This window comes from Centruroides sculpturatus, unplaced genomic scaffold (genome assembly GCF_000671375.1).
Source record: "Centruroides sculpturatus isolate CEXI.00-Female unplaced genomic scaffold, Cexi_2.0 scaffold1042, whole genome shotgun sequence".
NCBI lineage: Eukaryota > Metazoa > Arthropoda > Arachnida > Scorpiones > Buthidae > Centruroides > Centruroides sculpturatus.
Window position 1 is genome coordinate 121,061 of NW_019385274.1, and position 16,476 is coordinate 137,536.

General features: G+C 29.6%; 1 protein-coding gene across 3 annotated transcripts; it reads left to right on the forward strand.

Moving 5' to 3' along the window:
• The first annotated feature begins 247 nt into the window (after positions 1-247).
• Positions 248-15,521, forward strand: LOC111637034 (DNA-directed RNA polymerase III subunit RPC3-like). Of its 3 annotated transcripts, none has more exons than XM_023382441.1 (4): positions 248-376; positions 6,814-6,882; positions 6,961-7,150; positions 15,259-15,521. In XM_023382441.1, the coding sequence occupies exons 1-4, from the start codon at positions 324-326 to the stop codon at positions 15,400-15,402; spliced, it is 456 nt and encodes a 151-aa protein (XP_023238209.1). In that variant the 5' UTR covers positions 248-323; the 3' UTR covers positions 15,403-15,521. The 3 variants fall into 3 exon arrangements, with proteins under 3 accessions (XP_023238209.1, XP_023238208.1, XP_023238210.1); XM_023382440.1 differs by having other exon boundaries at positions 254-376; positions 6,983-7,150; XM_023382442.1 differs by lacking the exon at positions 15,259-15,521 and adding an exon at positions 11,669-12,236 and having other exon boundaries at positions 254-376; positions 6,983-7,150.
• The last annotated feature ends 955 nt before the right edge of the window (positions 15,522-16,476 follow it).

Sequence of the window (16,476 nt, forward strand, 5' to 3'; positions counted from 1 at the left end):
AATCTGTTAAATATAGATTATAATAAAGCTTATAACAATTTTTAAAAATTTAATATCTATAGTTTTTGTTTGTAAGCCTGATTAATTATGTCAAATTTTAATCTATAATGAAAATATTTTTGTAGATATTTTAATCTCTGTAAAACTATATCTTTTGTATTTACTATTAATTATATTTATTAAAAAATAGTTAAATATGAATAGACAAGAGATAACTAATTTACCAATACACATTCTTGAACATTATTTGTATAGATTACTATTGATGAAAAGATATTTGGAAATGAAACAAATTGAAGATTTATCAGTAATGTTACCTAAAGATGCAAAAGAATACACATATAAAATGTTACAGGAAAATTTTATTACTGTTCAAGTAAGTTACTTATTTTTAATAACTAAATTTCTAATATATATTGTAAAACATATCTAACTCATTGAATTTATTTTACACCTCACGCCTGTAAAAATTTATTTTTTTCATTTTGTATCTAACATCAATATTTGAAGGCAGTTTTTGATAGGAATATGGTTAGTATTTTATTATATGACATTAAAATATGGACATGTTTCTTTTTGCTTGGACAGGGTGGATATGTTTTTTTTTTTTTTTTGATGAACTANTCAGAAGTGGTCGCTCATGTGACCTGGCCGTTTGTTAGGTCATTAACTTGGATAAAAGGGACATTCCCTCCACTCCAGGCAGTTCTCCAGTAATTGCCACATAAGGCACAGTTCCTGGAAGAGAATTTGCCATGCAAATTTAACAGTTTGAATTGGCCATACTACGCCCTGTTCAACAAAACTACTGGTTCTATTAGAAGATTCTCCTCATATGTATCTAACATGTATGAACAAAGAAAAGTATTGTTAAGGTAGTATAAATCATTAGAAATATTGTAAACTCTCTTTGCAAGATAGGTATAGTTTGTAAGATAGATAATCTGGTATCTCCATGAGGATAGGCATAGCTTATATTGTTTATAATTCCATTTATTTGCATTATTATGTCATTTGTATTTTTATTGATCATTTGTATTTTATTGTAATTATCCCTTTTATTTGTTTATAATAAATTTATTGTTATTAGTATCAAATGATCTCCTGCATTTTCCCACTCGTTCAACTGTTAATCCTCTTATGATTTATTCAGATGTTGTTACTCAAACTTCACAGATATTTATAATTAGAAGTAACGAAAGTTGAGGAAAGTGTGCAATGGATTGTAAAATGAAATTTCAAACTTTTAAAGAACAAATGGACTTTTAAAGAATGATTTTATTTAAATTTGGATAAATCTTGGAATTTATCTATTAAAATAAAATAAGGGAAAATAATCATTAAATTAATACAAAATACTTTGTTTTTTGCATGTTGTATTGAATGAAATAATGCATTTTACTTAAATATTGAATAATATTAAAATACAAAATGACTGATGATTGAAAAATATAAAGTATTAGAAAAGTAAATAAATTTGAATATTAAAAGAGGGCTGGCCATATGGCTGAGGTGGTTAAAGCATCAACCTACAGCTCTGAGGATCCAAGATTGAATCCAAGCAAGTGAGAATCCCAGGAATTTTTTAGAGGTGGTGTGTTTCAGATAAGTTGGATCCCATCTCATCATTTGGCTGCCCCATTGTAGTTCAAGTCAAACCCATGATGGGTATGGAAAAAAGCTCTCTTAGTGTCCACGGGATAAGTGTCCAAAATGAAAAAAAAAATTAAAAAGGTGTAAAAGGAAAACAAATCTAAATATCAAAAGATATGGAATGAGTGATGTAATGAGTAAAAAAATATAAGATATAATATCTTATATTTTTTTATACAGTAGAGCATTGATTATCCAAAACAATTCGGGACTGGGGTTGTTCGGATAACTGATCATTTATGAAAAAATATATTAAACACGAAACTGTAGTATATAATTTGTATCACACGTCTTACAAATACATATCTTACATAATGTAGTACATTAAAGTAGGCCTACAGTTTAGGTTGGCAGGGAGGGGGAGAGTGCTGCAACATCACAGCACTAGCAGAAATTTGAATTTGCCTACTGGAACACTTTCGGTTAACCGATGTCTCAGTTGATTGGTATTTGGTTAATTGATGCTCTACTATATACACAAAACTCAAATTGTTAGCAAAAGTTGAGTCTGAATTACCAGATTTTTTTCAGACTATTTTTTAGACTACCAATTAAGAATGGGTTTAATTTAATCTCTGCTTCCAGTTAGTCCTTTCTTTCAGAATTTTTTAAGAAACTTAATTAAATTTAACATTAATTTCTAATTTTTAATATTTACACAAGAATATGACTTTATTGCCTGTCTTTATGCCTAGTTAAAATTTTCCTTTATTATTGCCTGAGAATCTGGCAGTTTTGGCTTAAGTTTAGTTCAAGATGTTAATAAATTTAATAAATGTTTTGCTAATAAAAATATTTTAATGCTGAAAGACAGTGTGTGAGAGCTGTCTATTATGTACATTTGCATCAAGTGCATCCAAAGGTCGGTCCACCAGTGGTCGAGCGGTCTTTGTACCCTGAACACTGGGAGTTCAGTTGTGGGTTTGCATCTTGCTCAGACGGGCTGGCCATGTGGAGTTTTCCAGGTTTTCTCCACATCTGTAATGCCTAAATAGGGCTAGTTTCCCTTAAAAAGACCTCCTCGAAGGCATCTCCCTAGGCAGATCGCCCAAGTGTTGCGTTGCCATAACTAAACTAAACAAAGCATCCAAAGGTCTTTCAACTGTAATGAAAATGTTTGATACATAAACAAATGGTAAACTCATGGGAGGTCAGAGGACAAATTGGACTATCAGATTGGTTAATTCCTGCCATAATTTTGACATTAAAAAAATAGTTATATTTGTTTAATTTTTGTAAAAACAGACTTTTTATGATTTTGTTTATTTATAAAAAATAAAATTTATGTATCAGGAATGAACCCATGCCCTTTGCGTTATACTGGAATTCAATCAGCTGAAGCAATATAAATGAACCAAAATATTTATCAGATGTACTTAATTTATTATTTAATTAATTTAAGCTTAAATAATTTTTAGTCTATATCTGCACAAAGTAGAATTTTTTTCTTTTCAGTTGTCTACAATGTTAAACATAGCTAGTCCTTGATGTTTTTTTTAAAATTAAAGGAATTTATTTTTTACATTTAAAGCCAACTTTATTAACCATGGAAATAACCATTAGCCAAACTAACCATTTTACCAATAATGACTAATTATGTATAGTACATTAGTATTGTATGTCATTTTGAGGGCAATGACTATTGTTAAGAGGTTAAAAATAGAATTTTTAGTTGTTGGGTTGTTGTTTGGAGGTTATTTTGTATGCATTTTTGTTTGAAAAGAAATGTTTCTGAAAAAATATACATTAGTTCTTGCCATTAAAGCATATAATCTTTTTCTTTCACATTGGAAAAATTCTCAGATGTTGTACTTGGCATATATAATTGACAACTTCTGAGTTGTTTAGTGGTGAAAGCTTTGATATCAACATGTCAAAAGTTAAAGAAATAACTTTATTTAGTTATTAGCTAATTACATTTATTTTACTGTAATTCATTGACCTAGTAGTATCAATATGAGAGATAAATGATTTTTATGAAAGAGGATGGAGAGGAGAAAAACTTCAACAATTTTTTCTATAAACAGTTACTAGTTATTCCTTCCACTAGTCAGAATTAGAAAAGGTTTTTCATAAACAGAGATTCTGTACAATAAATACAGTATAATAAAGTGGCATTAGACATATGGTTTTTAAGGGCATATTTCAAAAATTTGCTAATAACTTTTAAACGAGGAAGATCTTTATCTGGAGGTACCATTTGTTTTTATAAATGTTACCAAATTCATTTTATATTTTGCAAGAATTTCTACTTTAATTATTAAAATGTCCTGTAAATTTTCTCCATAAAGGCATGTTTTAGTTTAGTTTTTATCTGTTGTTAAAACTTTTTATTGAGGTTAATTATATTTTATGCAATATGATATCACTTCTGTAACTGCATATGATGCTTCCTTGTTTGTATATAATATAAAATTATTTTTAAAAATTAAATTGAAGACAAAGTCTGTTGAAAAAAGGAATCACCATTTATTCACATTCAATGTTCTGGAATACAAACTTTTGATAACTAACCTTTCACTGTAGGCTACTTGGCCATCAAAATTAAAAATTTCCTTAAAAACAAAGAAAAAAAAATATCNCAATGCTTCCTTGGATAACTGAAAACTTGGGTAAAACAAATGGTCATGGCCACTCTGGATTAAAAATTACAAATATAAAAGATTTATCTGGTAGCACTTTTTCTTAACTTAAGTCTCTTTTTATACCATAGTGAATTTAATCATATATAAGAAAAACAATTTTTAATCATTTATTATACAGTTAATGTATAGTTAAGTAGTTTAAGAGGAAAAATATGTATTGTCGTAGTTATGTTTTAATACGAATGAAGTTAAAATGATAAAAGGTAACAAACAAATCATTTGGCAATATATATTATCATTTTAAACTTTCTTTTATGAATTACAACTTAATGTGAGAATCAGGATTTAAATGGGGGGAGTCATTTTTAAAGAAATTAGTGGATAAAAAGAATGTTTTTATTTTCGACTAAAAAAATATTTTATTTTGGAGAGAAGTTAAACAAAGAAAGGATGTAGCTTTTATCATTTTAAAAAGAAGGAAAGTAAACTTCCTTTCCTACGGCTGACTTTGGAAGTTGAGTCAGAAGTGGTCGCTCATGTGACCTGGCCGTTTGTTAGGTCATTAACTTGGATAAAAGGGACATTCCCTCCACTCCAGGCAGTTCTCCAGTAATTGCCACATAAGGCACAGTTCCTGGAAGAGAATTTGCCATGCAAATTTAACAGTTTGAATTGGCCATACTACGCCCTGTTCAACAAAACTACTGGTTCTATTAGAAGATTCTCCTCATATGTATCTAACATGTATGAACAAAGAAAAGTATTGTTAAGGTAGTATAAATCATTAGAAATATTGTAAACTCTCTTTGCAAGATAGGTATAGTTTGTAAGATAGATAATCTGGTATCTCCATGAGGATAGGCATAGCTTATATTGTTTATAATTCCATTTATTTGCATTATTATGTCATTTGTATTTTTATTGATCATTTGTATTTTATTGTAATTATCCCTTTTATTTGTTTATAATAAATTTATTGTTATTAGTATCAAATGATCTCCTGCATTTTCCCACTCGTTCAACTGTTAATCCTCTTATGATTTATTCAGATGTTGTTACTCAAACTTCACAGATATTTATAATTAGAAGTAACGAAAGTTGAGGAAAGTGTGCAATGGATTGTAAAATGAAATTTCAAACTTTTAAAGAACAAATGGACTTTTAAAGAATGATTTTATTTAAATTTGGATAAATCTTGGAATTTATCTATTAAAATAAAATAAGGGAAAATAATCATTAAATTAATACAAAATACTTTGTTTTTTGCATGTTGTATTGAATGAAATAATGCATTTTACTTAAATATTGAATAATATTAAAATACAAAATGACTGATGATTGAAAAATATAAAGTATTAGAAAAGTAAATAAATTTGAATATTAAAAGAGGGCTGGCCATATGGCTGAGGTGGTTAAAGCATCAACCTACAGCTCTGAGGATCCAAGATTGAATCCAAGCAAGTGAGAATCCCAGGAATTTTTTAGAGGTGGTGTGTTTCAGATAAGTTGGATCCCATCTCATCATTTGGCTGCCCCATTGTAGTTCAAGTCAAACCCATGATGGGTATGGAAAAAAGCTCTCTTAGTGTCCACGGGATAAGTGTCCAAAATGAAAAAAAAAATTAAAAAGGTGTAAAAGGAAAACAAATCTAAATATCAAAAGATATGGAATGAGTGATGTAATGAGTAAAAAAATATAAGATATAATATCTTATATTTTTTTATACAGTAGAGCATTGATTATCCAAAACAATTCGGGACTGGGGTTGTTTGGATAACTGATCATATATGAAAAAATATATTAACCTATCCCGTAGTGAAATTTTTCTCCGTTGCATGTCGCTTCACATTGAATTTTGTCAATGGTAAGCCTAATGAAAATTTTTTTAAAATAATAATCATGGCTATTGTATTGTTAAAAATTATTTTCACAAACAAAATAAATATATTTTTAAAAAAAATAATTATATTTCAGAAGTTAATCTATTATCAAAAACATTCCAATTCAGCACAACACATGTCATGACACAGTCCTCAGAAAAATACCACACAAAACAAGCAAAACTCTTTCTTTTTCTTGGGTTTATATGGAGATGTTTTAGGCTATATTTTCAGCGAATAACACCATTCATGATGGGAAACAAAAGCCTCGTTCAAATACTGGCGCATCCTTAAGTACCCTCTCAATGTGTGTTGTGCTGAATTGGAATCTTTTTGATACTAGATTAACTTCTGAAATAGAATTTTTTTTTTGTTTTTATATTTTTCAATATATTTATTTTGTTTGCGCAAAATAAAGAAATAATTTTTAACGATACATAATGGTCACGCCAGCACTGCCAGCTAAAACATGCACACCAACAAAAATAATATTGGAGTAGCCCAAGACAGCCAAATATTGCAGCGCCACAGCACTAGCGGAAATTTGAATTTGCCGACTGGAAAGCTTTTGGTTGATTGGTATTCGGATAATCGATGCTCTACTGTAATTCTTAAATCAGATTGAAATAATTTATTTAGAAATTTTTCAACTATTGATTATTAATACAATGTCTAATATAATTTTTGATTTTAGGAAATACCACGTACTCCTGATCATGCACCTTCACGAACATTTTATTTGTTTCATGTTGATTTGGTTCAGGTAATCATTTCTATTATAAAAATTATAATACATAATTCCAATTCCTATATCTAGAAAAATTAAACAAATAAAAAATAGATTTTTCTTTATTTATTTTCAGCTATGTCGATCATTATTAGATAGATGCTACAAAGTCATGTTTAATTCGATATGTCATAGAGAATTTATAAATAGGGAACACAAAAGACTTTTAGAGAAAAAGCAGAGGGTGGAAGCAATAACTGCAACCCTTCAACAGAGTGGTGCTGATAGTACACAGATTCAAGAAGTATGTTAATAATGTAGAATCATAAAGACAGTAGAGCATCGATTATCTGAATCAATTAGGGACTGGGGTTGTTCAGAAAATCAATTTTATGGATAATCAATTATGTATGAAAAAATATATTAATCTATCTCATGTTGAAATTTGTTCAAATCTTGGCACATCCTGGTACCCTCTCATGGTTGTGCCAGTGCTGCCAGCTAAAGCACGTGCACCAACAAAAATAATATTGGAGTATCCCAAGACATAGCCAAAGATTGCAGCACCACAGCACTAGTGGAAATTTAAATTTGCTGACTGGAAAGCTTTCGGTTAATTGACATTTTGGTTGATCAATATTCAGATAATCGATGCTCTACTGTATAAATAATTTATATTCAATTTTAAAATGATTTAGAAAATTTGGATTAAACTACTGAAAAAATTTTAAGTTGTTACATAAAACAAAAATATAAATTCTTATTATTTCTACTTCATTTTTATGATCAGGGAAAATACTCTTTATAGCATAATTTTGAAAATTAAATAAATTCTAGATGAGTAATTCTTGAAGTGTGGTCCACAGACTGTACATTGAGAATTACTGATCTAGAATTTATTGCAGACTAGAATCCACGGACTGATCTAGTCATTTCCCTAAATAGAATTTTATGCTGTTTAGTCAGAGAAAAGAAAATTTTCATGCATCACATATCTTTTGCATTAGGTTATCAAATAGACTATAGATAAAATATTTTGGTACACATCTAAGGTGATATTTACAATATAAGATGTGGACAGGGACATAAATTGTCCACTTAGGCACCTATGATTTGATTTAAGTAGCCGATAGATTGACTAACTTTGAGAACCACTGTTCTAGATCAAATTTCACTAATTGAGTAATTTAATATGCTAACAATTAAAAATTTAAGCTGTTTGATTATGAGAATCTATAAGATGAGATTGACAAAAATTTGGCAATAATCATGTAAATATTTCAGAAATACTGTATTTGTAGAGTAAATAAAAACTATATTAAAATCTAATTTCATAAATTTGGGAATATCTTTGTTACAAAAAACCACAAAGAGTGAAATAAGAATAGAACTACAATTCAATAATTTATCTGAGTGAAGAATTATAAGAAACACTTGGAAGATAAAACCAGTATCAGAATGTGGAAAAATATTTCAAAAGGTGAAGATACAGAGCAATTTATCCACAAGTTCTAATCCAATTGTATACATCATTAATTTTTGAGCTATCTAAATACTCATAACTAGAGAAAGGATTTTAAGATGCAGCACCTTTCCAAAAATATAGCTTTTTTCATACAGATAGTTTAATATATATATTTTGGGGAATGAAATGAAGCAAAATGAATACACTGTGTTGCATCTTTTTGTGAGATTAGCACGTTTCTCCCCCTTTACCCCTTTGACAATTCAGCACTGTTTTCCTCAAATATCTGCGTGTTTTTAAAAAATTGGACAGAAAAATTAAATTTAAAAATATTTTCACTCTTCTTGAACAGCTACGTAAAATTCCATGCCCTTATTTTGTAGAGTAGATCAAGAGCTATAAAATGGCATATTTACCATCATTGTAGCCCCAATAGTTCCCAAGATGATGTAGCAAAGCCTATGAAAGAAAATAAACTTTGACAGAACAGTAGCACTATTCACCAATTCTCTATGAGGTCCATGCCCACTATATAAAGAAGGCTCAGAAAAAGGCATTTCATTCTGGCCTTGGATTCTGTGATGGGTATTTGCTCTATATAGTTGATTAGTAGACCCCATCACGTATTGTTGTGGCTCAAAATGTATCTATTATAAATGTATAACACTTCCCTTGTGGGGGTAATTTTTTGAAAAATCCCTTCTTAGTGTACATTCTCTTGACGTACCCTATTAAAACACAAAAATCCGCATCTAAAATAGTATAAATAGAAGCAGAATTCTTTTCGGTAAGACTTAATCCTGTCCCTTCAGTGGGGTTGAATTTTGACATGTATATTATATAAAAACACGTGCGTATTCGAATGCAGCGTTGTGTCAAAATTTCAAAGGAATCAGTAGGAACAAATGAACATTACATTTTTATTTATATAGATAGATAGATAGATAGATGATGATCTGCTTTAGTTCATTTTCACGGAAAAGCAAACTTAGGTTGTCATACTCATAGCGCCATCTGTTGGACATAAAAGCCTTAACCCTAAATGATATCTTTTAATTTATATGAATGTTAATGGAATAATATACAGCCTATGTCCATCTTGAAGTTCCATTCTAAATATTGGTGAAAGAATTTTTGAAATTAGATGAGTAGTTTCGGAGATTACCCGCTACATCCAAACTTACAAACATTACCTCTTTATAATAGTAGAGATTAGTGTTGCACTAGTACAAACCAGAGCCCATTGTTCACAATAAAACCATTATGTATTATGCACTTTTAGAAGAATTCAAGATGCAATTCATTGAAACTGATGGTCTCATTCTTTGATGTGCTGTCTCCAATGTAATTATTGTGATTGATGAGAAGCAACACAGAGACAGAAAATAAACCAGCACATCTGGTACAACAATCATGCAAGGAACATTGAACTTCACAAGTCAAAACCTAAGCAAACTGTCTTGATGTGTCTTCACTTCAGGATCTGAAAAGCAGCAGTCATCAAGTGAGTTCAGTGCTGATCTTACCACATCATTAATCCAAACTATAAGCTTGGATTACTATTAATCCAAACTTTTTAAGATGTAGCAACTTGAGAAGACAAATGCTGCACAGTAATGCATTCAATGATTTATGCATGAAGCTGTGGCCAGGGCACATACACCATAAAAAAGTCAGGCTTGTGGTGAGCAATCAAGCATGCTGTATGCTTTTGGCTTTCCAATAACTGAAGGCCATTTACCTAACCTCAAGCATGTGACATGTATTGCACATGGTCTATACTGTGTTTGTGAATATATCAGGGAAGAATACAGTAAGGTAAATGACTTCATTGCTGCTCTGAAGAACACTCTTATAAAAGCCTCCAGTCATGAGAAGTCATTGGACTCTACCTACCACAATTTCCTATCATAACCAAAGTGGCGTAAATGGATAAGATGTGCAGTTTTAGAAAAATATATTTCTTGTTAGACCAGTGGTTCTCATCCAGGGGTACGAGCGTAAATTGAAGAGGTACATCTAACTTTCACTATAAAATGACGTATGTTAATCAATTTGCTGTAAATTATTAACACAAGAAACAAGAAATGACAAAAACTTGCTTTAAAATATCGCAGTATGAACATTGATTTCCCTTTTAACAGTCCAGATTTGCCCGTATATTTGTGCCGTTAGTGCCGAGTGAACCTGTAGTCTAGTAAAATTACGGTTTAACTGAGCATTAATGTTAGAATAGAAAAAAATTTTTTATTCTCTTCTATAATTATTGCTCAATGAGATTGGGGTCTTTTGTGTTTTTATTGGACTACTGGTATTAGGAATAACGAGGCCTGGATTGTACCCCTACCATGCAATGCATGTCACTGCATGCGTGCATTACTTGATATTTAGCAAATTTAGATATTACATTGTTTACAAAAATTGAAAGATTCGTTTATTGTTCTGCACATTATAAATTTACAGCCATTACTTTTAAGGTCAGTATACAATTATAATCTCTATTTAAAAACGTGGAAACCAAATTTTGAAAAAATTGCTGAAGATTTATCGCAACAAATATCCCATTAAATTTTGTTAGAAATTATTGTAGAATAATTTAAATTTTCTTTATTGTTAATTATAATTATTTATTTTTAGGAAATGTAATTTATGCAAGTATTCTGTGATTTTATATAATATACTTATCAAATAATAATAAATAAATGTATGTACTTGATTAAATTTATTATTTACGTAATAAGTAATTCACTTTTAGTTATAGTTAGTTAGAGCTTTTTTATGGCACTTAGTTATAAGAGTTATAAGGGCTGTATACATCTAATGCAGTAATTATGAAATTTACATACAAAAATATAAGGGGTAATTGAGAACGACTAATGAGCTAATGGGGTACATCAACAAAAAAAGTTGAGAACCACTGTGTTAGACTATACATATAAATGAGTCCAAATCCTTCAGTCCTTTCACATGCTTGTAGAGGCATTAACAAATCTTCGGCAGAACTAACCTTTTATTATAGGCTACTTGTCTGCCATCAAATGTAAAAAAGTTAAAAGTCTTCAAGCGGTAGCAAACACAATTATAAATTTAATAATTACAATAAAAATTGCCAGGATGAATTCACATTTAGAAAAATATATTTCTTGTTAGACTACACATACAAATTTGTTACGCTGAAGATTTGTTAATGCATCTACAAGTGTATGAAAGGACTAAAGAATTTGGACTCATTTGTATGTATAATCTAAGAAGAAATATATTTTTCTAAATGTGAATTCATCCTGGCAATTTTTATTGTAATGTGCAGTTTTCTTGTGTAAAATTCCAACAAAATTAAATTTTTCATATGTGCCCTAGATTCAACAGACAAAAGCCATTAAGCAGACTCAGCAATTGCTCAATGACAAAGACTTACATTTGGAACTTTTTGCAGCATATGACTACAAGTATATGCTTGATTGATTCAGAGTTTGGAAGAAGGTATGTAGGAGGAGGAACACTGGAAGAAGGTATGTAGGAGGAGGAACACTGGAAGAAGTTGATGGCTGTGAGAGGACAACCTTGACAGATTTGCCAAAGCCAAATTTGAATTAAATTTGAGGAACAATTTGTATGTGGAAACCTTTGCAACTTCGACTGAACTTCATTTCTGAGTGGTTACAAAATATGTTTCATTGGTTTCAGTTGATGTTGAGCAGAGTTTCTCCACATACAAGATCTGAGCTCAAAGCACCAGCAACTTACTTTTGAAACATAGAAATGTTGTGCATAAACCAGTATAACAAGTTTGTTAAAACCCAATAAATGTCATTTCTATCTCCTGAATATGTTTTGTTTATGATATTTGCTATAGTGTTAGATAAAGAATGTTTATGTAACTGGTTTAGATTTGAACAAATGCATTTTATTGACACCTTTTTTTTTATGCTTTTTCAGAACCTTTTTTTCCTTTTCTGATCATAATTTTGCATCTTAAAATCCATTCTCTACTCATAACAAATGATATATACAGGACAGATAACTTATATAAAAAGACAAAAATAAAAGTCTATTAAAAGTAAAAACAGCAATAACAAATTTGATTTGAGAAGCATTGAATGGAAAAGCAGTTAGTTGAATTAATGCTTTAAAGATTGAGAATAATTTTAAAACAATAAAAATTACTGTTATATTATATACTAGCTGTTACCTGCGACTTTGCACACACGGATTTTGCAAGCAAACTCCATTTATATTCAGTATTTCAACAACCATAGTAAATGTTATATAACACTTACCATTGAGAATGATGAGAATTGCTGAGAATCAAACAAACTATTTTCATTTGATCAATTTTCTGGAACGTTTACAATCATTCTATAATTGAATCAATATGCAATAATAAATTTGAATTTAAAACGGTTTGAACATTTGGTTAAAAAATCAAAATATATAAAAATATTTATAACAATGTCTGAAATGTTATCAATTTAATACACCTAAGTACTCAATGAAAACTATTGCATCTAAAATAGTACAGTAGAAGCTGTTCTTCAGGTTAAGCCTTAATCCTCTCCCTCTGCCCCGCAGAGGGAATTTCCAAAAATTCCTTCTTAGTGTGTGTTTTCATGATGTAACCTAACTGTGTACAAAATTTCACCTCTACATTCAGCAGTTTGCTCTGGGTGATGATGAATCAATCACTCAGTCAGTCAGTCAGGACAAGTAATTTTATATATTTAGATAAAAGAAACTATATAGAAAAATATTTAAATATAAAAAATTAGTGAAATTGTCCAATGACTTTGGAGTTTTTGTTTTACAAATAGAAACTTATATAATTAAAAAATAATAATAAAACTTAATTTAATTAGAATGGTATGTTGCCACTTAGTTTTTATTAATTTCTGGTTATTTTTGCATTTTATAAATTTTTATAGTTTAGACCAGGCATGGTCAATATATGGCCCGCGGGCTGGATCCAGCTCACCAAATGAATTTATGCGGCCCATGATTTCAATATTAGCTACTCAAGTCCAAATAGCTCGATGAAAAATTCTGATGCCTACAAAAAAAATATGGTCAACAACTCACTGTGTTTAGAGTTAACCCTCCATTACAAATCTCATATGTACAGCGTAGAGTGTTGATAAAGCATGATAATGTGAAAAATGTATCTGTAATCTCTATGTACAATTTAGTCCCTATGGAGTGACACCACAATGAGATCTCACACCACCTGAAAATCTTCCTAGGGCAGCCTCTGGTTTGGCCTGTGAAAAAAGTTTTCTTTCCAATTTGGCCCAGGGGCAAAAACTGTTGGCCGTCCCTGGTTTAGACTATTATTTAATTATCATTTCTTTGATACTACAGTACTGACTCCATCATTAACATTTAGACTTAAGAAACAAAGTTGCTAATAAAGTTTAAAATGTGCTATTTATTATGATTAAATGTTTTTTTTTAAATCATCAGATAAAAATTACAAATTGTGTTAACCATGTGATATTTATAGATTATTAATCAATTTTTTATGTAGTTTGTTAAGTTTTAGTAATAGAACTAAAATAAATTTCAATTTTATTAAATTGTGATATCTTCCTTAATCAAGTAAAATTGTTAGTTGGTTGTTATTAGTATAGATGAGTTCCAAAGTGATTACAGCAAATAGATTAAACTGTATTCTCTTTATATTTTGTTTCTACAAATATCTTTGTTTAAAAATAAATCCATAGCATTTCTGCTAGAAAAAATTTTGTAGTAATTACTGTACTACAGAATTTTTCTATTCTTTGACCAGAAAGTTTAAGTTTTTTGTCATTTTCACTTACATTCTATTACAAATAGACACCCATGATTGCTGTAAATAATCGGGCTATAATTTGGAAATATTAATTATGAATTACAAATAAATTTGCCATTAGAGGGAGGCATTAGGCACCATCTCGTATTAAATTTAAGAATTATAATATTCAATTAATTAATTAATTTAATTTAGAATAAACTGGAAGAAAAGAATCGGCCCAATGTGGGATTCAAACCCGCAACTTCCGCTTACCATGCAGACATGTTGCCAGTTATGCCAGATCTCCTCTTCCAGTATATATAAGACTAATGTATAACCATCGACAGTTAATACGGTGCCGACTGGGAACACACCCATGTTCTTGGCCAGAAACATCCACTCAAGGCACTCAGTCAGCCATCGCATATCCACATATATATCTTTATATCTGTGTATCTACACCTTGCCGGCGTATGCGATGGCCGACTGAGTGCCTTGAGTGGATGTTTCTAGCCGGGGGCACAGGTGTGTCCCCAGTCAGCACTGTATTAATCGTTGATGGTTATACATTAGGCTTATATATACTGGAAGAGAAGATCAGACTGGGTTTGAGTCGCACTTTGGGCTGATTCTTTTCTTCCAGTTTATTCTAAATTAAATTAATTAATTAAATATTATAATTATTAAATTTAATATGAGATGGTGCCTAATGCCTTCCTCTAGTGCCAAATTTATTCGTAATTCATAATTAATATTTCCAAATTATAGCCCAATTATTTATGGCAATCATGGGTGTCTATTTGCTAAGCATCTGGTTTTGTTAGATGTTTATATCTGTACATTCTATTACATTTTTCTCTTTATATTAATTAGTATTAATTTCTATAAGTTTTTCTGAATTGGACTAAAATTAAATAAGTAAAATAAATGAAGCTAATTAAATAAAAAATCTGTAAAACTTGCATATAGTGAAGCAATGAGGTAATGGGTACTGCAGCAATAATGAACATAGTAATATCAAACAGGATGCTTGCACAGTGATTTGATTGATGATGATATAGTAAATAAGAATGTTTTATATAATGATAAATATGATCCAAATTTACTAAATCAGATATGAAATAGCATGCAAGAATGATTTTAAAATGTGAAAAATTTAAATTAAAAACTTTTATTTTCACAGGTAGAAGATATGATTTCACCACCAGAACATGCTCAGTTAGAGAGGGTTAAACAAAATACAAATAAATTGGAACATAGTGAAATACAATTAGATGAAACTATTTTCACACTTTCAATGTGGTTGAAAGCAATAGGAGAGAAATGACAGAAATTTTTTAATTTGTTTAAAATATTATTTATTTTATTTTAAGCATTAATTTTTAATGCTTAAAATTTTTATGACTCAGTTTATTATCTCTCATTTAATTTTAATAAAATAATTATTCCTCGATGTTTTAAATTGTTTTGACTTATTTTATTTTCACAGTTTTTTAATATATAGATTTAAAATTAATTTGTAACAGAATAAAAGGTTTGGAATTTATTCTGTAACAAGTTACTTATTTAGAAATGTTTGCTAGTTGAAACAAACAGGATGGATTATTGATGTCAAAATACCTTCAAAATGATTTCTGAATTATATTTAAAACAAGCAATTATTTATGACAGTCACAATGCTGGACTGCAATTTTTAATCATATTTTTTTTTTATTTAGTTTAAAATATATGCTCTCCATTTTAAGTGTCTTACTCTTATATATCATACTTTTTCTGATAACAGTAGAGTCATGCCTGTCATCTATCTAACTCTGTTCTGGAGAAAATTTTTAAATTGAAATAACAACTTCTGGTCCAAACTGGAAGTTTATATAGTTAATCGGGGTCTCCTGTCTCTAAGCTTTCCATTTCTGGTCTTGACTTTCATCTATCTGTCAGCTCTTAGATTAAGGAAGGACAGACAACTAGACATATGCCTGTGGGAATTTATAAGTCTTCAATTTGAAAATTGCAGCCCAATAAAATCTTTAACACAACAGAAAAATTTCATTCTACATTTAAGTTTGAAGTACTTTTTGCTGTAGTCATTGTCAAATTAAACCTTTTGCCATTTTATAATAATTAAAAATATGAAAAGTTTATAAACGAAATCTCATAACAGGTGGTGCCAAACACAATTTTATTTATTATAATATAATTAATTAATTAAAAATATAAAAGTTATTTTCTAAATAAAATTCACAACAGCCGAGAAAGTTACGCAACTCGTTGTTACTGATAGATGTTTTTTATAAAAACAGTTACATTTCTCGAAACGAACGATCTTTTTCTCAGTTTGAATATAGAAAGATCTATACTGTCGACCCCCTATAACATAGGTTCCTATAGTTCGGATTCCTAT